The following is a 21,688-nucleotide window of genomic DNA, read 5'->3' on the forward strand; positions in this document are numbered from 1 at the left end:
GAAATGCCCTTTGTATTTTACTGTGGTTACTTTTTTTGCTGAAATGTTGTTTTTGTCATCAAAGAAAAATACGTAAATGCATTCCCCAAGTTTGTTTAAAGATGCATCATCAGTGTGCTCAGCATTTGTCGGCAGGTCAGCTGGAGGGTGTCTCCGTGCTTCTGTAGAGCCGGCAAACGCTGATATGCCAACAGAATACAGATGTCTGATTTGTGGGTTACACGCTGTTGACTTTACAGGGACCATGTTTCTGTCACATCTGGCACCGTATTTTTTATTTTCATATTGTAATTCATGACTGGAACCTCTGAATCACAATGTCACTTGGTATTATGAACCCCTTTCTTTTTTCTTTTCTTTTCCTTTCCTTTCTCTTCTTTTTTTTTCTCTTTTGTTTACAGTGGACAGACTTAAGTGCATGTGGCAGGACCTGTGCCGTCTGCGACAAGGGACATCTCCCTTTGTTGTCAGAACACCTCTAAACATCTTTCAAAAAACAACAACAACAAAAAAACAAAACAATTACCATACCATCTGTAGCTTCCTGCTAGAGTGCTGCTCACTGTCAGCATGTCAGCATCTCTCTCCCCTCTCTCTCTCTCTCGCCTTATTTTCCCCTCTACCTCCGACATACGCTCCCTCACACTGAGACTAATGAGGAGCTTGGTCACTGTGAACTAAAAGGGATAGATTTAATTAGTTAATAGTCACTTTATATTCAGTTTTTTTTTTTTTTTTCCTTGATACCTTGTAATGGAGCTGTCATTGGTGGATTGAAGTGACACTAATCTATTTTTCTGATTTGCCTTGAGCATTTGAGAGTTGCTTTATTGATTGAGGTCCTTGCATAGTTTTTCCTGCAAAGCTCAGAGAGCTGTTTAAATGAAGAACCTCATTTCTGCTACACTCAGTATTGTTTTAGTGAAGGTAATGGCTGATTGTTCTGGTGTAAAAGGAATAGTGACATTAAGGTGAACATTTTAAAAATGCATGTACCAACAGTCACATTAATATGTCCAAACCTTTAATAGGGCACACTGTTTACAGAAGGTAAACGTTTATTTGTTGTTGTTGTACGTGTGTATGTTAGTGTGAGTGTGACCAGGTTGAATGGACTTTTGCTTGTAATCAGAAGGTTGCAGGTTCAAATCCTGGGACAGGTCAAGGCTGAGGTGCCCCTGAGCTATAGGTACCCAGGTGCAGATGTGTTCTGCCCACTGCTCCTGGATTGTTTTGTCACAACAACTAAGGTGTAATAAGATAGGGTTAAATTCAGAAGTATAATTCAACGTCATTGATTGGTGTGTGTGTGTGCAAATATAAGACATTATAATTATAGGTGTGTTATGCATTCATGTTCAAACAGTGTCGGTGTCTGTACAGTACATCATTCACACTCCTTCAAATGCTGCCAGCACACCCGTCAAGAGCAATTTTGGTTTTAATGCCTTGCCTAAGGATATGTTGGCACACAGACTGACGGAGGGGTCGAACCACCAACCCTTCTGGTTGGAGAACGTTCTTCCCCCCCCCCCCCGAGCCACTGCTGCCAGTCTCAATGTGATCTTAACCGTTATTTTTTTTTTACATTCGCTCGCGTGCACCTATCGTGCATTTTCACATTGTACAGACCGTGACCAACAGCAGTTAAAAGTATGTTAAAGTATAATGTGGTCATCAGTGGATTGCCGTGGTATAATAGGTGTGTGACACATCCATCACTGTCATGTCGATTTGCCTCCATATCCAGAAGCGAGCGTTACAAGAGGCTATATGACTAATCAACACTGTCATGGCTGATTTGCTCAGTTAGACCAGGCGCCCGTTGTAACATATTTCATCTGAAGTCATGTCACATATTACAAGTCACTGACACTCTGATGCTGGAACTGTGCACACACACACAACTGAAAGACAAATCAAAGGCATGGGGAGGAATATTATTGGATGCACCAGCTGCTTTGAAATATAAAATGTACTTTGGCTTAAAATTCTATTATTATTTTTATCATTTTGGTTTGGTTTTCGTTCTGTACAAAATTGTCATAGAAGAGCGTTGCATTTTTTCGGATTTTCCCACAGTGAAAAGTGGTGTTTTATAGCTTCCACCTGTGCCCAACTAATTTATTCACTGACAGCGGTAATGGATTATCAGTCGGTAGCTCCTGTTTCATAATGGATGCTGTGTTTCCAATGTGCTATTTGAACATTTGTAACTGTAAAACACTTCTATTGTACATATACAATAGGGGTTCATATATTCAACATTGTCAATATCATATTAGAGGGGGGTAGGTTTAAGTTTTTCTACATCAGAATTTAGATTTATAAATGCAAAAGTAACTCTCAAATTTCTGATTTAAAACACAACAGCAGAAATATAGAAAAATATGAAGTTTGACGCAGATAAGACAGATTTTTGAACAAACCGCACCTCCAGTGGCTTCCGGCCTAGAAATGTAGGTATACAGTGACTGTGGTATATTTTAATTCTCAATTCCATCTCTCTGCCTCACAGGTACCCCAGTTACCCGGGTAACAGCTACAGACGCCGACGATCCAGTGTACGGGAACAGTGCTAAACTGGTCTACAGTATATTGGAGGGGCAACCATATTTTTCCATAGACCCTAATTCTGGTAAGTGCATCGTCCATGTGTTGGTGTTTTTTATTTTTACTTTTAGTGAGACATTGCAGACTGATGGCAACGTAATAGAGAGGACCACTGTAATTTCGGGGACTTTAAAACACGAGACAAAAAAGGATGACACCTCTGTGGGGCAGGCAGCCCAACAGAGGTCTTTGTTCTGTTATTCATTGTTTGCCTGACAAAGCCGAGAGAATATCTCTGCAAGATCGAAACTTTGCTTCATTAAATTTAATGAGAGCTATTAATACAGTGTGCAAATCCTTTGTCTGTTTCTAACCAATGGAGAACATAATGTATTACAAAATGTAATAAATGGACACCACGCCCATAATGGGACAAAAAGGAAAGAAATTGGCTTTACAGTGAGACACTGATTACATCTAAGGATTATTTCAATAGTCTTTTTCTTCCAGACAGGGGCAAGCACATTATGCCAGAACCTTTTAGTATTTAAACATTGTCCCTTTTCATTACCTGCTTCGACTTAGATAAATGAGCTTACAAGGTCACGTCGGGTCAAGTAGTGGGCTATCAGGGTTTGACCAAGACTCCAGCTAAGTACATCCAAATGACAGTTTTGAATAGCATTACCACAGAAGTCTCTAACTCATTGTGAGTTGATGTAAATTTGTAGTGTAAGGTCCAACCCCAGCTGTCAAGTCTGCTTTAATCTCTCAGGACCCGAGAGTGTGTCAGAGCCACGGCGCACAATCCAATGTTTAGATTGTAGCGGTAGCCACTTTTAAGCACTGGAGAATTATTACAGCTCCATATTGGCAATGACATGCATTCAATGAATAAATAAGCACAATGCCCCAATTCATCACTTGGTTCATTATTACATCTTCTGAAAATACAAGCAGGGATATTGCTGCCACAGTGAGTGATTTTGGACGGCTGCGGTGTTCCACAATCACAAACATGGCATTAAATGCATGCGTCTTGTCCATTTGTGCCCGAATAAACGAAGAAACACATTTTACGTGTCTGTATTGTTCATGCAGACGAGTGATATGTGAGAAAAAAAAAAAAAGGCACAACTTGTGACGCATGCTGATCGGAAATGCAAAATGATGCCTCATAAAATCCTATAATCCAGGCTACAGGTACTGTATGTTGCTATATCAAACTGGTGCAAGCAATTTCTATATAAGCATCATTTGTGAGGGATTCAGTTTTGCCTGTTCAGAATTCAAAGCTACTTGGTAAACTGTGACATCTTAGCATAAAATGAAACACCAACAAGATGTCTACATTCGGTGACATGAATATACATGAGTATTCTGTTCATCAACAGAAACTCCCCCATTCGGCATTTGCCATTAGGCTGGAGACTCAGTATCTTTTTTTAAAAACAATTTCCTTGTAATTCATTATCATTTCATTAATATTCATAGTTCACATTTGTTTACATGGATATACTGTTGCCTGAGTCTTGGCAGCTGCTGAAGGTCTCTGCTGTATTTCATTGAATAACGGAGACTCCGGTGACAGCGGTGAGAGGGTGCGTGTGCACTGCCTGCAGGTGCGACAAGTTGCAGAGGCTCCAGCAGGTGGAAACGCAACAGTTTCCCCCGTCTGAAATGGGTGAAAGTGAAAGATGTGTTGTGAAACAGGAAAAAAAGCAACAGACGTCAGAAGTCCTCATGGCAACTATGTTCTTACGTGTGTTCTTATGCCAATGCAGAATACAACTTCACCCCATTTCAAACCTATTGGCGTCTGCAAGTCTTCAAGCCGTTTGAGCATGCATCTAATAAAATGCATGCTAAAACGGAGCCGATGCTGTTAGTTGTAGCTTCGGAGGCTGTGTTACAACAACAGGACTGTAGGTAACTCAGCCCATTTGTCTTTTTTGAAATACTTCTCGATTGCGGCTGCATGATGCCGCTGTTAAATCAGGCTCTATACCAGGCTCACTCCTTTCTCCATCCTCCCCCTCTGCAGCTGCTCACTCACTCCATGTTTCAAAACATAAACAGTACATCAGGGTAAAACGATGTGGCTTACTGGGGGGGTGCTAAAGCGAAATTCTTCTTTAATTAAAATGTGAAGTAATGCAACCACATGGTAAAGGAAGCAGAAATGCTGAATAAGACGAAAAAAAAAAATGAAATTAAATCAACACACACACACACAGATACATGCATAGAGGGGATATACTGGATGAGACAGAAATAGTGGCTATAAGATTTGATGCTGCAGAGATCCAGGCTTAGTCTTAGAGCAGCATCATGAATGGTAAGCGTTACTATCCCTCACAGGTGTTTGGAACTTGCATAACAAAAGAACATTGACGTTGACCCTGAAGCCTTTTTACAACCGGAAGCGAGGACCCAAATCTACCCCCATCAAACGCAATGGTTTCTCTATTTGTGTCCGTCCTGGTTTCACTAGGTCATGTGATCATTTGTGATCTATTCAGTGTCATCATGATTCAACAATGGGGTTGCACAAACCTCATTATTAAAACCGCAAAAATGATAGGACTCATATGAGCCGAGCTTTGCATCACTGAGTGGTGCATTCATCAGCCGACTGGTTGTCCTGAATCCATAAATGGGCCCCGTATACTCACGGGCTGCCATGTAACATCACCGGGTTATGAATTCAAAATAATAATAATTGCTTCTTGCTTTCATGAGGCAAACTCCGCAGCAGCGTCATCATGCATAAAGTTATCTCACAACAGACTCCAGATTGGATCTTTAATTGCTTTTTTCAGATGACTTTTTAACATGTGTCTGTGAGCAATATGATTAAATAATAGTGAAATGACATTAATAAGAAATGAGATGGAAATCAGTTGCTCACAGTTTGGAAAACAGCACACAATAAACAAGCTGGAAGAAAGGGAATCCCAAAATGTATGTACATAATTAGGATCAACGCGCTGTTTCAAAACATGGATTTCTCGTTGCTTGTCCTCGCCGCTGAAGGTGTCGCCATCTCGGAACCGCAGCCGGGACATGGCGGCGGAAGACACGCTGAACGGACAGTTTAAGGATTAGCATTCATGCGCCGCGGGATCGTAGAGCACATGCAGATGGCTCATTCAAGAGAGCCAGGTGTTTTAATGAATGTTAATGGAAAATAAAAGGTAAGGGGGGAAACAACCACTAGATTAACACTTACAATGCCACATTAGAGAACAAATAAATAAACATCATGCCCCAATTTATCACTTGGTTAATGGCTGGTGGCGGGAAAAAAAAATAAAAAAAATAAGGCAAATATCTATGGAAATCAGTGTCTGTCTATCCCTCTCTTTTCAGTGATTAGGAATTCATTTGAATAATTAATTCAATGATCACCAGAGATGAGAGTGATGCTCTTCGCAGGATAACTGAAGTGTGTTTGCATGTGGGAGTGTGTGTGCATGTGTCTGTGAAAAGGGAGTTCAAGTAACTGTAACTTGTTCTGCTCCTTTTTTTTATTTCTGAATTCATTCAGGGTTGTTCGGCCTAACTTGCACTAAAGTCGGACTTTACTTGTTTTCCTGGTTACGGTTGTGACATAATACAACATGCGTAATTGCTGCTGATGCACACCAAGAACACAGCAACCTGATTTATGTGATTCATATTTAAATCTTTAACCGGAGCTGGCTGTAATCTACTATGTTGTGTTGCAGAAAGATTTTTACCTTTCCTTTAAACCCGAGTAATCACTCTCACCTCGCTGATGAATAGAATTTTAGAATGACCTTGTACACCCCAGAATGAACAAACCAAACAATGAAAGAATTGATTCAACATGTTTACTTTACCTGAAGGACCCAGATTTCTGATCTCTGTATGCAAACTAGGCATCTTGTAATTTGACAATGTGTTAAAGGAAAAAAAAAAGTTGTGTTGTTTGTGAAACAATGCTTGAGTAAAGGAGATCTTCCTTCTCTCCCTGAGAGCTTAATAAAAAAAAAAAACACCTGCACACTTTCTTAGTAAAGCAGTTATTCAGTCATCCAATCTTTGGCAGCAGTGGCATCTTGCAGATAAGGGCAGAAGCTAAGGCTAGCTAATGTTCACATCAATCATCCGAGAGAGAGAGAGAGGGAAAAAAAGCTTTGGTGTGATTGTTGTAGCCAACTGTGCTGGTTTCTGAAACTGCTGATCTCCTGGGAATTTTGCACACAGTCTCTGGAGTTGAGTCCGAACGGTGCCAAAAAACGATCTCGCGAGCAGCAGTTCCGTTGACTGATGTGTCTTTTTGATGTGAGAAGTCAGAGAAGGGCCGGTCTAGTTCAAGCTGGCAAAAAACCTACGGTAACTCAACATAACCGACCATGTGGCGGATGTCTACAAGGGGCAAAAGGCCACGGTTCCTCTCATGTCAGCTATGAATAAAAACCTGCGGCTACTGTGGAGACAGAAATAGTCTCCGAATAAAAGATGGAGCCTGGTTTAATAATTCTGGATTTCTAATGAGGCTGCAGATGGCAGCAGATGTATATACATGGATCCTACGTACATATGCATGTATAAATACATCTAATTGCCCAAATGGTGACAATTTGTGTTTATTTACACCTTCATCAAATGTAAAATACAGTGTCTACTTTTGCCTGTTATATCTATGTCATTTGACCTCCTCTTGCTGACGAGGTCAAGTAATTATATATGCTTTTTTTTTTTCAGGTCCTAACATTATTATTGTTGTGTTTTATAGCAAAACTAAACCCTAAGAATGAGCTACATCTCCCACAAATAGCTACAGAAAATCCAGGCACAGAAAACACCCAATCCCCTCCCATGTTTTTCATTATAGTCACGCATATTCTCATTGTCTGAGGCAGCTCAGGACCAAGGCAGGGTGTCATGCCAAAGCCTGGCTTTTATGAGGGGTTTTATATTCATTTGATGATCCTGCGGGCCTCTGTTTCCTGAGTGGATTATCCGTATACGCCGGTGCTGAGCCCTTTTTATATTCAGCGCTGTGGCAGAGTCAATAAGGTCCATTCTGCATACAATATTCAAGATTATACAAGACAGACAGCATAATTCACACTCAGTCAGAATACAAATGACCGCAGACAGCGGAACAACGCATTTGAAAACAAACACAGCTGATTCTCTGTGGTGGAACTAGCTCTGTCATGACCATCTTGCTTCACTCACACCGACAAACCTGCAGAGAATTCTTTATATCTGCTTGGTATGGAGTCCCTGTTACATGAAGTCAGGGTCTAAAATAATGCTTGTCTTTACACAGAGAGTAAGGTGAGCCTGAAGGTTACTGTATGCCTTGCTCTTTTTTTTTTTTTTTTTTTTTCTTGTGTGCATACTTGCTTGTGCATCATTAAAATGATGTGCCGAGTATATCAGTCATGCGTATAATTGCATTAATGTATTATGAACTGCTTTCACTTTCAGCGACCATAAAAATTGCTCTCCATGGGATGGATCGGGAGATGAGAGAGGAATACCTGGTGGTCATTCAGGCCAAGGATATGGGAGGTCACATGGGGGGCTTGTCTGGCACCACAACAGTGACCGTCACGCTCACGGACATCAACGACAACCCACCAAAGTTCTCTAAAAGTAAGTCATTTCGCAGCCTTAAATATCCTAAATCAAATGACGAGGAAAACAAATTATTGTAGCTCTAAATCAGATTGGTAAAAACTGGGGAAAATACATTTGGTTTTGTAAATTGCATCAAACGGGTAATCCTCTCGCTGCTGTAATGACAAATTAAGACGCAGTGCTGTACGTTTCCAGTCTAATTTGATCAACATTTGATCAACATTTCTCCAAGCCAAACAGCTATGTCTCCTCTGTCCCAGGTTTGTATGACTTTGTAATCCCCGAAGACCTGCCGCTGGGGACAATGGGAGGCAAGGTGAAGGCAAACGATAGAGACATCGGTGAGAACGCCAAGTCGTCATATGGCATCATCGAAGGGGACGAACAAGGCACGTTTGAGATTGCCACGGATGCGCAGACGCAAGAGGGGATTCTCCGACTGAGAAGGGTAAGACCCAGACACTCACTGGCCGTCCTTTCTCCTCCTACGTTCTCACATGAGCGAACTCGAACATTACCTGGAAATGACACGAGGGAGCAGGGAGGAGGAGTTCTCAGCATGTCTTAAAGCAGTTTAAGAGAACACTGTAGGGCGTGTCCCCTGAGTGGCCCTGGTGCTAAAGCGTAATGTTTGCTTTTCAAAAGATATTTCTAAAACCTCTTTGTTGATTCACAAAATCGATAGCACTGGGAAAAAAATGTCCGAATAAATTCTACCATCACACTCGCGTTAAATAAATCAAATGAACATTTCTCATGCAGCATTTCTCTGTGTGGACAAATAAGTACGACAAATAGAAGGTAAGTATGAGCTGCTGAATTACTCGTTTTCTTCCTCTTAACGTGCTCTCATTTGCAAATTAGTCTGCTAAGCTGTTGCTCATAGCTTAAGATAAATTGCTATACTGTGTTTTGTCCTCATTCACACTTTGGTTGACACACATTACAATACTCACATTGCCATACGAGCAGATGGACAGGACTTAAAGTGGCTTTTAAAGTTGTTTTTGACAATGTTAAAACAGTCACATTTGAGAGGTGAATTCTTTTTCTTCTTCCTCTAACTTCATCACAGCAGTTCCTGGGTAATTGCCTTGCTCAAGGGTACTTTAGCAGTGGTTGTTCAGGGAGGGGAAAAAAAAAAAGACAATCAACATAAAACTTGTTTATCAAAATATTGCAGGTACATCGTCCTGAGGCGAACAAGCAACACTCTTGTCACGAAACCTCATTTTTGCTTTTTGCCTTGAGACAAACACATTAGCACTTAATGATAAAACGTGATGATGGCGGTGCAAGTGTTGGAATTAGCAGCATTGTATTCATCGGTTAATTCACATTTAATTTCAAAAGTGTGGTAGAGGCTAAGGAACTTTCTTTATTGGATATATGGATATATATATACATAAATATATACATATATGTATATATACATATACATATATATGTGTATATATATGCATATATGTGTATATGTGTATATATATATATATATATATATATATATGAAAAACCAGGCTCTCGGTAAAATCAACACCAATGCAGTACGGATATTTCCTACAGGATAAAAGCAGTATGAAGTTTAAGCAGAGATATCGTTGCTTGCCTGTAGACAGCAGAGCATGCAATCCTCAATCCAACAGTGTATGTGTAATTTACATTTGAAAACGGCAGTGCATTTTAATACAGCCGCAACCTTCAATGAAGTTTAGACAAAGCTGTGTCCCAAGGACGTCCACGAGGATTCAAACTGAGATTTGAACACACGGCCACAGCACATGCTATTATGTATGCATGTATTCTGTATGAATCTTTACAAGCTGTACAAGGAAGAGGATCTTTGCATACGTTGAATCACACGCATGATTGATAGATGGGCGTTCTCATGTCTTGAGTCATGGTTGGTTTCGGTGTCTGAAGAGAGCAGCCGTACATCACTCAAATATGGAATGCTATTGTGTTGTGATGTAAAATGACATTACCCCAAGGACACACGGCGTGACTTTGTCAAAGTGTGAACAATGAACTGTGTGGGAGGTGGAATGTATAAGAGTCGTGGCAATCTGCCGGGAATACAGTTCACTGCCACTAAAGAAAACATCAGTGCCAGAGAACAAACTCCACGCAAAGTCATAAAACTCCAACTGTTGACAAAGCAAATGTCAAACGTGTTAGTCTTTTTGGCAACCTCCACTTCCATTCCCCCGCAGAGAGCCTCCCTCTTTCCACGTCTGCTTAACTTCCTCTCTGTGGCCACAGAGATAGATGATAATGTATCGGGAAAACAGCAAAAGCATTTGCACGCTGAGCGTTATTTTGCATCCCTCCAGACAGCAGTGTCTCCAGTTAAAAGAAACAGTAGTTATTCATATTTGTCTTTTGTTCTACATCAGCACCAAGCTTATCGAACGACCGGGGTGACAATAGACGCTGAAAAGATTTAGTGTGAACTTCTCCGAAGCACCCTGTCCCCGTTAACAGCAGTATATCTAAAAAAAGAAGACACGGCTTCACATTGTATGTGCATGTGGCGAGTCTGCGGCGCGGTGCGTGTCATTTTTCATTTAGGCACACACGTTAAGTGATGAAGGCGTCCACGCCGCCGCCGCGAGACAGGTGCGTCTATTTTTCACACAAGTCACAGTCATCTCCCAGTAAAACGGACAGTAAAAAATATGATCTCTCCCCGCAGTTTCAGCGTCTGCATTTGTCACATGTGTTTCTAAACACGACAGCATTTCAGTCCCCTGTATCCCTCTGCTATATGCTCCCTGTGTGAAACACAGCAGATTAGATCAGCGCTGCAGCCGTCACGCACTGCACCCGCATCCAGTGTGAACCCCGGCCTAAGACCCTTTGCAGCAAGGTTAAAACATATTGATTTAACTGAGCCTGGAGAGGCACAGACCCGGGTAGAGATTCTTTGCTGTTTGGGTTTTAAGCTTTTTATCTGTCAGGCCGCAGGCCCGTCAAGGGATGTTAGTGGGACGCTGAGCTCTGCAGCCAACGCTGAGAGTCAAAGTCTCTTAATGGCCCGTGTACATACTGATGTGATGCTAATTTTGGAGAGAGAGACCGAAGAATGATGTGGTGTGGTGTGGGACATGACAAGGGGGAGGGGGTGTGTGTCCTTTTGTCAGTGAGTGTAGTGGACTCCTTATTTAGAAGTTTAGCATCACTCAGTGAAGTTGTTTACACTCACACTGGCTATGCAACGTAGCTCAGCTGCTGCTGCACCATGCATACAAATCAAAATCAAAGTAGCTCTTCCTGGATTACTTATTCATTGCATTTATTTATTGGATATAAATAAATAATTTGAATGGCTCAAAAATGCAACTTGCCTTCTTCATTGATGCTTTAACTGGGTTTAAAATTGAAAATGAAAATTATCTTGAACCCCAACTTAACTTGGCCCATTAAAATAGCTATTTTCTAAGTGTTTTCCTCAAACCATTTAAGTGGATTTAATGTAATTAAATGTGTCAGCACTATGTCGGGACACTGGAAGCAAATGTAATGAGTTGCTTCTACATGCTGTCAAGGAAATAACATTTTGACAAGTGGCAAGCGGAGCGATGTGAGACTAGTCAAGAAAGGAAGGAAGAAAGAAAGAAAGAAAGAAAGAAAGAAAGAAAATAAGATCCAGTGGCTCGAGGTCTGGCTTCACTCTATACTTTGCCAACACAGACAGTGTGATCAGAGAAAAAAGGAAGGAGTGAAGGGCGGGTTGGGCGTCAGGAGTGAAGCGTAGGGGAGGATGAGGAAGAAGAAGGGGAGGTTAATAATGAAAGTGTTCCAAATAGCTTCTCTGAGCGTAGAGGAGTGGGGCTTGGAGAGGCTTCGGGGGCTTAGGTCTGTCTTGTCCTGATGCCAGGAGTGTGGGAGTGTGGAAATGGAAAGCCTTAGGTCGCTGCCCCACCATCACCCACTCCCAGCTGCTGATATGGTCTCACCGCTGAGCCCCCAGGACTCCCCATCCACTCGTGCACCTGCCCTCTCTGGGCCCATGAGCTTTCAGCACTGATCCTGTGACCTCAGGGACAATTTCCCCCTTGCTTGCTGACTAAATACATTTCTTGTTTTTGTTCCTCTTCCTTGTCATCCTCTTTCCCCAAGCCAGTTCCCATGCCCTCAAGCGGCAAGGCCCACTTTTGATTTCCCTATAAATCCTGGTTATGGAGTGAGGTAGTGACTTGATCCCATTATTCTAGTAGTATGAGAGCAACCAGAGGTGATACAGAATGAAATTGTGACAGTCTGGGGTGTCCTCAGAGATGCCAAGAGAGTGAAATTGTGACTCTCCTCTTTCTCTTAAATATTAATGACAAGCCATCTTTAAAGAAATACGACAGCATAGCATGTGAAAACGGGGGATTAAACAGATATGTCAATCACATGGCGACATGTCGTGAACAAAATGTGTTTATTTCTCTGAGGGAAATGACACCATTCTTTATCGTCCTGAATAAGTACCTGTTCTCATTTATTTTATGCCACCTGGTTGTGATAGCGGGATGGAAGCCCTGATAATCGACTGTCACAGAGAGTATTAGCGGGGAGATTTGTGTTCTTTCATGCCGATAAAGACCGGAAAATATTTACAGGTTGTGCCTCTCGGAAAATTACAATTATTGTGACCAACTGATTAAAATGAAAATGATGATACAAATGAATTTGGTTTGCGGCAACAAGACAGATCACTGTCTGCCACAATCTCTGTTTCTTCACATTCAAGTGTGCATAAAAAATATGATGTATCTGTAAAATCAAACTAGTATATGAGAGTTTCGGCATCTGCTCTCTATGTAAAACAGTCAGACCAAATCTTTTATGTTTGAAAGGTACGGACATCTTTTCCTGTAATCTGGAACAAATGAACGTCATCTAAAAATTGCACATTGTGTATAATTGTGTGTCATTTTTTTCTCTGTGCCCCACACACAGCCGCTGGACTACGAAAGCAAGAGAGCCTACACGCTGAAAGTGGAGGCCACCAACCTCCGCCTGGAGCCGAGCAGCGGGCCCTTCAAAGACACAGCCACGGTGAAGATCGTGGTTGAAGACGCCGACGAGCCCCCTGTTTTCTCCAGACCTATGTACTTACTGGAAGTGAACGAGAACGCCCCCATCAACACGGTCATAGGGACGGTCACCGCGAGGGATCCAGATTACACAGGAAGTCCTGTCAGGTACGAAAAGTGAACACAGTTAACTACTGAGGGAAGTTTTCACTCTGCCACTTAACCATTTGACTGTGCATCACAAACCTTGAAGAAATTTAAAAAAAAGCTCTTTTCTGTAACACCGAGAGATGGTGGACAGAAAAGACAAACAATTGGGTCCTTTCAGGCTACACTGAAATGTTTTAATAAAAGATTTGACACCGAGACATGCAATTAAATCCGTTCGTGCCTGGCTGTGACCTTTGGAGGCTGTAGTATTCTCTCCGTGTCTGTGGCAGTGAGGAGGCGACTTGATGATTGCTCTTATTTCCACAGATGTACTTAAAAAGAAAGATAATACGGGAGACAGCGGCACAACTTTCTTTTTCCGCTGTGTTACAAGCGCTGCTATATTATCCTGATGTGTGACTCATTCTTGGAAATACCACAAGGGCACCTTGAGGATAGGTTATACAGGCAATTTCTCTCCCTCCATCTTGGCATTTCATTAATCCTCCAGCGACTTGCTGACCACATTCCCGGGACAACACTCAACAGGTTGTGTGTAATTGCATGGCGAGCAGGGAGCAGACTGGGTTTCATAGATTGGCTGAGGCTACAGAGCAAGCCTGCTTCACTTTACATTATTTTCCCCCCCCCCCCCTTGTCTGGTGGCATCCTCATGTTTAGTGATGAGATTGCCTGGAGGAATTGAGCCCAGAGGTTGCATCATGTCTGTCCCCTTTTAAGGAGAGGAATATTTCATGTATAATGACATATTTGACTCCGCTCTGTTCTTATTCCGTGTCCTAGTCCCCTTTTGTCCGAGAAAGCAAAATTGTGTTTTAGAGCGAACGGGAGAAGTGAATGAAATCAGTTTGAGAAATCATATTTTCCTCTGAATGGTGTGCAGTATTTCCATGTAGATTTGCCTACTTTTTTGTACTTTTTTATGCGCCACCTTCAGTGCATTATAGTTGGAGAAAGAGAGAGAGAGAGAGAGAAAACATTGACTAAATAATGAATGAGTGCGCACCCAGATGGTAGCACCCTGCTGACACGATCTTTTCACACATTTGCTGCTATGAAACTGTCCAGGCTTCAACATCCTGTTTGTGGCACTTGTAAAATGTTTTGAGCATGACAGAACGAAAACTACGTCAAAAGCACTGCATCACATAACTTGAAGTTTTGGCAGTTCTAGTTTCCTTTTTTCTTTTCTTTTCTTTTCTTTTTTGCACTTTCCTCAGGCTGTTCATTCATGCTCGCTTTGTAGTTTATGCAATCATTAATTTAATAATTTGTGGAGACTTTTTTTTTTTGGCTCATTTTGGCTCACAAAACATCCCTTTTTTTATTTTTAGGAAATGTGGTTAAGGCGAGGGTTAAGATTTCCTTTTAAAATCAAGCCCATTCACAAACTTTGCATTTCATTTTCCAAGTTGAAGATAAAGAATAAAAAAGGCGCTAATAGAATGACTCATTACACTATATTCACCTCACAGCTCCTGTAAGAAACCCGGATACTGATGATGGCATACCTGTCCATAAAACACACTTGCCAGTTTGCATTTTTACAACACAAATAACTTCATCTCTCCGATTTTCTCTCTTGACCAAAACCCACACCAGTCCCCAGCCCGCCTGGTGCAAATCTTCAAAATGAGTATGATCTATCATGGATGTCAAGTGTTTTCTTTGTGGGGGGGATGAGATGAAACAAACTATTGTCATGGAGGGCTTAGAATGATGTATCACCCTCACCAAAGACCATTTGATTTTACTTCCAGCCATGGTTTGTATTAGCCTGTAACTCTGCAAGGCTTTTGGGTGATAAAATGATTATGTCTAAAAGATTTTAATCCTCCACATATACTGGCTGACAGAAGGCTGTGGCTTCAAAAATGCCTCCGACGAGATCAGAAGCACGTTGTAAATAATGTAAAATCTTCACCACTCAATAAACCAAAGCTCTTCTACTTTAAAAGCTGTGTTTGTCTACAATGCACATGGGATGTCAAGTTATGAAATTGAGTAACACACCATTTTTCAAATAATTATTATTATCATTATTATTATTATTTTATATTTCCCTTTTTGTAAATAGCTGTTTTTTAAAATAAGAATAATAATAATAATCTGACATAATTAGACATTTGTAAATGGAAATTATATTTCGATTCATCTGGTTATCAACGTTGTCGAATCTCTAAATGCATAGTGTTTTTTTTTTATTGTATAAAAACTGTGTCTTGACTGTGACACTGATGCAAAGGCGGTTACATTATTAGACAAAGTGTTTGTTCACAAAGAATGTCACGTCTTTACACTCGGAATAGCTGTAAATGACACAAATCAGGCCAGGTGTCCTGCTCTTCCTCTCTTTTTTTTTTTCTCTCACCTTGTGTGTAACTAGTTTGTAAAGGTTGGATCTATAGGAGAGCAACTGTAAATATAAACCTGATCACCATGAGCTCTCAAGTCGATGGCTCTGAGTAGACCCCGCCCCCCCCAACACACACACACACACACACACACAACCTCCAGACCAAACTAGTCCGAGTAGAAAGCCACTCGGCGTGAGCGCTCTTGTGGGCCTCCATGTCCTATGCACTCAGGAGACACACAGACCCTTAGCTGTACTTATCCAACCAACAACATTTCAGGTGCACTCCGTGAAACACTGCCTCAGTATTGCTCCTTTCTGGAGCCTGTGCGCTGTCATTTTCCACCTGACTGATCACCTACAGTAAAAAGTGATGTGACATCTGGCACTCACGGCAGCTGTCTGACTGAAATGACTGGATTTCACAAAATAGGTGTGGCCGTGTTTTATTTCAAAATATAAAAATGTGACGAGCAATACCAGAAACTTAAACACATTTTGATTATTCTCCTTTAATTGTTTTATTGCTGAGCACATCTGCGGGGAATGCAACGCTCATTTGTCTCTGCAGGCTTTCCTGTGTTGTTTCAGCACAGATGACTGCAGTAGGAAAAATGGTTTTCTATGAAAATTCCAGGAAACCAAAGATCCTTTATGCTGCTATTCAGACTCTTTTGTCTTTTTTCTTTCTTTCTTTCTTTTTTTTTTTCATCAACCTGGTAAAAGTTCCCAAACAACATGACAAAAAAAAAAAAACACAGCGTCAAAACACCACTGGTCAGCATTCAGGGGACGGAAAAAATTAGTTCCGCATCAGTGATGCTCCCAGTAGAGTTACTGACCTAATAACAAGCAGGAATGTCACTGACAAATTTTATTCTCTGCAGGGGGAAAAAAAAAAAAGGAGCTTTTTCACCTCTTCTTTTTCAACCACACAGACAAACATAAAAACCAGCACTCACTATTACACAAAGGCCTACACCATCCACACCAGCCAGCCTGCTATGTGTGGTTGACATGTTTAATTGTTAAAATACACAGAATGGTTAGTAAATAACACATTTGTATTGGTTCACTCAGTGAATTACATATTAAATACAGTAGCTCTATATTCTGGCAGGTGTCACTGATGTAGTGTTTGCACACTGTCATGGGACTTTTGGTCTCAAGGGTAAATTTTAGGAGAAACTTTCCCACAACACTTTATTCAGTCAGGAGCCAGAACTCCATGCAGATGCACTCTCTCTATTTGTGAGGTTAGGATGTAGCAAAGATCGCCCCCTGATGTTTTTTCACCTCTACATCGCATGTGTGCTGTACTGCCAGTTCGTCTCCAGTTTGACCTTGTACTTCTATTTAGCTCGCTTCAGCTCCTCCTGTTTACTAGAGCGTCTATGAGAAACTGAATCGGAATATTATTTACTGCTCCTATCTGCAGTCTGGGTTCTGAAATCCTTTTGTGACCTACATCCCTTTCAAAGGCCCGGACATAAAGGCTTTAGTGACACTTTACATAATGGTCATTCTTCTGGATCTTACTCCTCACCTTTTTTTCCCTCGGTCCCTAATATTGTCCAGCATCAGCAAAACAAAACAAAAGCAGGGCCTCTGACAGGTCTATGGGGCCTTTTTCCTTTCTTCGTTTCTCCATAATAGATAGATAGATAGATAGATAGATAGATAGATAGATAGATAGATAGATAGATAGAACATGGAATCCAGGCTGACACTGCACACTCAGAACAGAAATGTGTTCAGCACCTCAGACAAACACACTTAAAAAGCCGAACTATCCCTTTAAATTGATGGAAAAGATGTAATGATCTCCTCGATTACGCCGCATGCTCGTCTTCGTTTCATGCACAGAAGAGCTTCTCGCACACTGATGCATTTTGGGTAGCATGTCACACTTGTTTGACAGCGAGGCGAAATATTTCTCCGATGTCTGTTGCATCAGTCGCCAGACACTCGTCAGTTACTCTGCTGTGAGATATTTGGCACAAGCAGCCTCTAAGTGATGTTCAACTGTTCGACTGAGGTCAGTCCAATGCCATTTAGAGGCTGGTGAAAAGTAAAGGCAGAGCCGGCGCGAGCGGAGACACGCGCGTACACATCCTCAACATCACGCTCGGGAAAAGCCGTGCACGTACGGCGCCGGATGTCATTTTTTTTATTTGCTTTTAATTCTTTTCACATCACGTTGTCAAATTTGAGTGACAGGTGGCAGAACATTTCAGGGTCTGTCTCCTCGCTTCCACGTGAGGCTGTCAGAGTCTGACTGGGATCCACTCTGTCTGCAGGAGAGAGGCTAGTCCCAGGTGGTTTGCTGCTGTCTGCCTGTCTTGAAAGTGCTCAGCGTCTGCAGGGCAACAGAGAAATAGAGAGAGGGGAGAGGGGGGGAGGGAGGGAGGGAGGGAGAGGGGGAAGGAGGGGAGGGGAGGGTCCTCGTGGACGTCTCCCAGCCCAGTGTCTAGAGGATTTTACACCATTTCATCTCAAAAATGAAAATGTCATGGCTCGGTACATCTCCCCAACAATTGGAATCTGGGCCAGTGGTTTATTTATTTCATTCCCTACCAGGCAGCGCTCTCCTTCATATAAATTGTTGTTTTTGTCTCTTTGTCCGTCTTCCTTTTCACCTCTCTACATCCCTTTCCTTTCTCCCCTTCCCCTTCTTTATTTCGTCTAAATACTCCAGGGCTCCTGCCAATAGGTCTGTACTGATAGGGATAAGCGGCTCCACTGGTGAGAGACCCAGGGTTAGGAAGACAGGGAGACTGTGTCAGAAGAGTCCCTGGTGGCTGAGGGATGTCTGTGCAGGGCAGAGGGTGTGACAAAAGAAAAAAAAAACGAATTGACAGGAAGGAATCTCTGGCAGAACCAGACTCAAACATGTGCATCCATCTGCCTCAGCCGGTTGAGGTGAAAGGAGAAAATAGGGCAGAGAGGAGAGGAAAACAAAAATGAGACCCAGCTGGATATAGATTTCATGAGGAGATGTAGAATATATGTTTTTCTTATTTAGTGAAAGGCAAGAGAGAGGGAGAGGGATGATGAGAGGCAGGAACAGGGACAATTTGTCCTGGAGGTTTGGAGACACTTGTGTGGCATGTGGTGTAATTAGCTCATGTGAATCATTGGGCCTCTGTGTGTTGGTTGAGTAGGATGTTTGCGACTCTCACACATCAAATCTAATGAAATGAGCCAAAGCGAAACTGACCCGTGATGACGGCCTCTTTTTTTTAAGTCAGTTTTGTGTAGGCTCAGCGCAAGAATTGGAGACGTGCTTATCGCAACATGAAGGAAAGATTTCACACGCTCAAGCGGCATGGATTTTTTTTTTGTTTGTTTGTTTTGCCACCGTATTTGCGAGACAGTACACACCTCAAAAAGCGTGTCACACGTGGGTCACACAAAAATAGAATCAGGAATTAATGTATTTTTAAGTGTAAGTGTGCGTTTTGATCACTTCAACAGTAAAGTGTGTTACTGACAAGATCCTATATATAAGTTGCTCATTTGTCAAAGGTCAAGCGAGGTCACACGTAATGCTTGCTGGCTCATTTCAATCACATCCACCGACCTCCTCCTTTTTCTTCGACACAACGCTGTCCTCACTTAGTAATTCAAAGCCTTTGGGAGCCATTGAGTGTTGACATAACCCAAACAGGGTTAACAACACCTCATCTCTCACCCTGACATAACATGCTCTTGCTGTCTTTTGCAGGAGGGGGGGGTGGGGGTGTCACTATGATGGGATGGGGCTTTAATGTCTCCCTGCTGCTAATGTGAGGCCTGTAATAGGTTCCTCAGATGTAGTCATTGATTTCTGGCTGTTTAAATGTGCATTCATCTCGCGGTTTCTCTGGATGGGTGTGGTCCCGTTAGCCACACCGCCCACGAGACTGCTGAATATGCTTTGCTGAAGTTTTGGGTCAAATTCGTCACGATCGGTTCTCTTTGCAGATACTTCATCGATCGGCACACGGACCTGGAGAGGCAGTTTAACATCAACGTAGACGACGGGAAGATCACACTTGCCAAGCCGCTGGACCGGGAGACGGACATGTGGCACAACATCACAGTAACTGCCACAGAAGTCAGTAAGTAACCACATACTGAATTGTCCTCCCCCTGCTGTGCATGTGCTGCCTTGTGAATCATAATGTCCTACTCTCAAAACCAACACATTGTTCAAAATTCATTGGCATGCAAGTTTTAAGAGAATTGAGAACTGCGGGAACTGGCGACCTGTCCAGGGTGTACCCCGCCTTTTGCCCTACGTACGCCGGGATTGGCTCCAGTGGCTCACAACCCTCGTGTGGAGCATAAAGCGGTAGACAATGGATGACTAGATGGAGAACTGCAGGAGGACAGTGTACAGCGCCTTGTTCCTCTGATCGACTCTGGAGTCAAAGGAGTCTCGTGCTCGCGTAACTCAGTGCAGCATTTTGTAGACCAGCCCTTTTTATTCACTTTTAAGATTGTGGCACAAACAATTAGCATTTGAATCCACAGAGGCGCCGAACGCGTTCATGTGCTGAGTTTTGATTGAATTAAACAGCTCAGTAGTCAATTTGTACAAGTGAAAGAACATTTAAGATGTATCAAATAAACAGTTTTAAAGACATGCTCTGGAGTGGATTGCTCCAACGCCAGCATCCATTACAGATTAAAGAACATCTGCGAACCACAAAACTCACTGACTACGTAGAAAATCTTGCCAGCAGAGCTACAAACAGCTCAAACCATATGTAAGGCTTTATTTGCATACAGATTGTTTCAGGGGGACTGTATGTTGTGATAAAGCTTAATGTACCCCTTGAGGCTATTGGAATAGAAATTTAAACAGCTTGTAACTTTTTTCCATGTCCTCCTCCTTGTCTCTCTCTCTCTCTCTCCCCCCTCCATTCTCTGTCTCACATCAATCCCTTTCTCTTCTTAATCATAGTCAACACACATTAATTGTCCAAACCAATGAAAGCATAAACACTGTCATAATGTGTTGGCCATGCAGTGCAGACGAATCCCTCCATCACTGCAGCCCAGATGGAAGATTTGAATGTGTCTCATTTGATAAGCCGGGTGCCTTGTCATGTCTTACACCCATACATATAAAGTGCATTTGCATGCCTCTTGGCAAAGTAACTGTGCCTGTAGATAGTGGCGTCTCTGAGAGCACCTAATAGGAATTTGCCCAAATAAATATGGCAGTTTCGCTTATTCTTCGCGGACGGGGAGGGGGAGCCAGTGTGTTCTCTGGCGTGAAGAGGAATAGATGTGTTCCCAGTTCTATACCGATGCCATTTGCCACCCAAACAGATATGCGTTCTGCTGCCTTGCATCAGTTGACATCTGACTAATCAGATTCTATTCCCTGTCTGCTGCTGCTGCTGCTGCTGCTGCTGGGGGAAAGTCACTTTTGCAGGAGGTTGGTCTCTGCCTCGCGCTCTCCATCTGCCCTAATCCATCTATGCTGTCTATCAGACTGTCAATTCCCGCTCCCTCACTGCTTACCGCTTTTTTCAAACTGTCCCCAGGTCTGCTCAAGGTCTTGAATTTTCCTGGGCATCTTGTCCTCCATGCAAAACATAGGAATATATAGTAAAGTAAACAGTGGTCCGTGGATAAGTGATATTTTCGGGCAAATACAGTCGTCTTTGCCAGAAGCAAATGTAGATGTAAGTCTAAAATACTTTATAAATGTTACGTTTCAACAACATGGCAAGCTCTGTTGAATTCTTGGTTATTTGTGGAAATTAAATTTTCCATTGCATTGTAAAAAGCACAGAGGTAACTGTTTAAAAGCAGTTTAAAATTAAAGAGTTCACATAGAATAATAATTGAATAACAAAAGGAAAGTGAAGCAAATGGTTACCAAATTAGACAACCTCACTTCTTCGATATACTTCATTATCCCTCTTGTAGGACATAAGAATAAATGAAATAAGAATATAAAACT

At 42.1% G+C, this 21,688-nt stretch overlaps 1 protein-coding gene across 3 annotated transcripts in view; it reads left to right on the forward strand.

Annotated features, from left to right (window-relative positions):
• cdh8 (cadherin 8) overlaps positions 1 to 21,688 on the forward strand; it is a 238,235-nt gene that overhangs the window by 209,161 nt on the left and 7,386 nt on the right. For all 3 annotated transcript variants that reach the window (XM_058629144.1, XM_058629145.1, XM_058629143.1), the window contains exons 4-8: positions 2,519 to 2,638; positions 8,023 to 8,190; positions 8,436 to 8,623; positions 13,123 to 13,367; positions 19,693 to 19,829. In XM_058629144.1, coding sequence (XP_058485127.1) covers positions 2,519 to 2,638; positions 8,023 to 8,190; positions 8,436 to 8,623; positions 13,123 to 13,367; positions 19,693 to 19,829 — 858 coding nt within the window. The remainder of the gene's footprint in view (positions 1 to 2,518; positions 2,639 to 8,022; positions 8,191 to 8,435; positions 8,624 to 13,122; positions 13,368 to 19,692; positions 19,830 to 21,688) is intronic.

Source organism: Solea solea, chromosome 5 (genome assembly GCF_958295425.1).
Source record: "Solea solea chromosome 5, fSolSol10.1, whole genome shotgun sequence".
NCBI lineage: Eukaryota > Metazoa > Chordata > Actinopteri > Pleuronectiformes > Soleidae > Solea > Solea solea.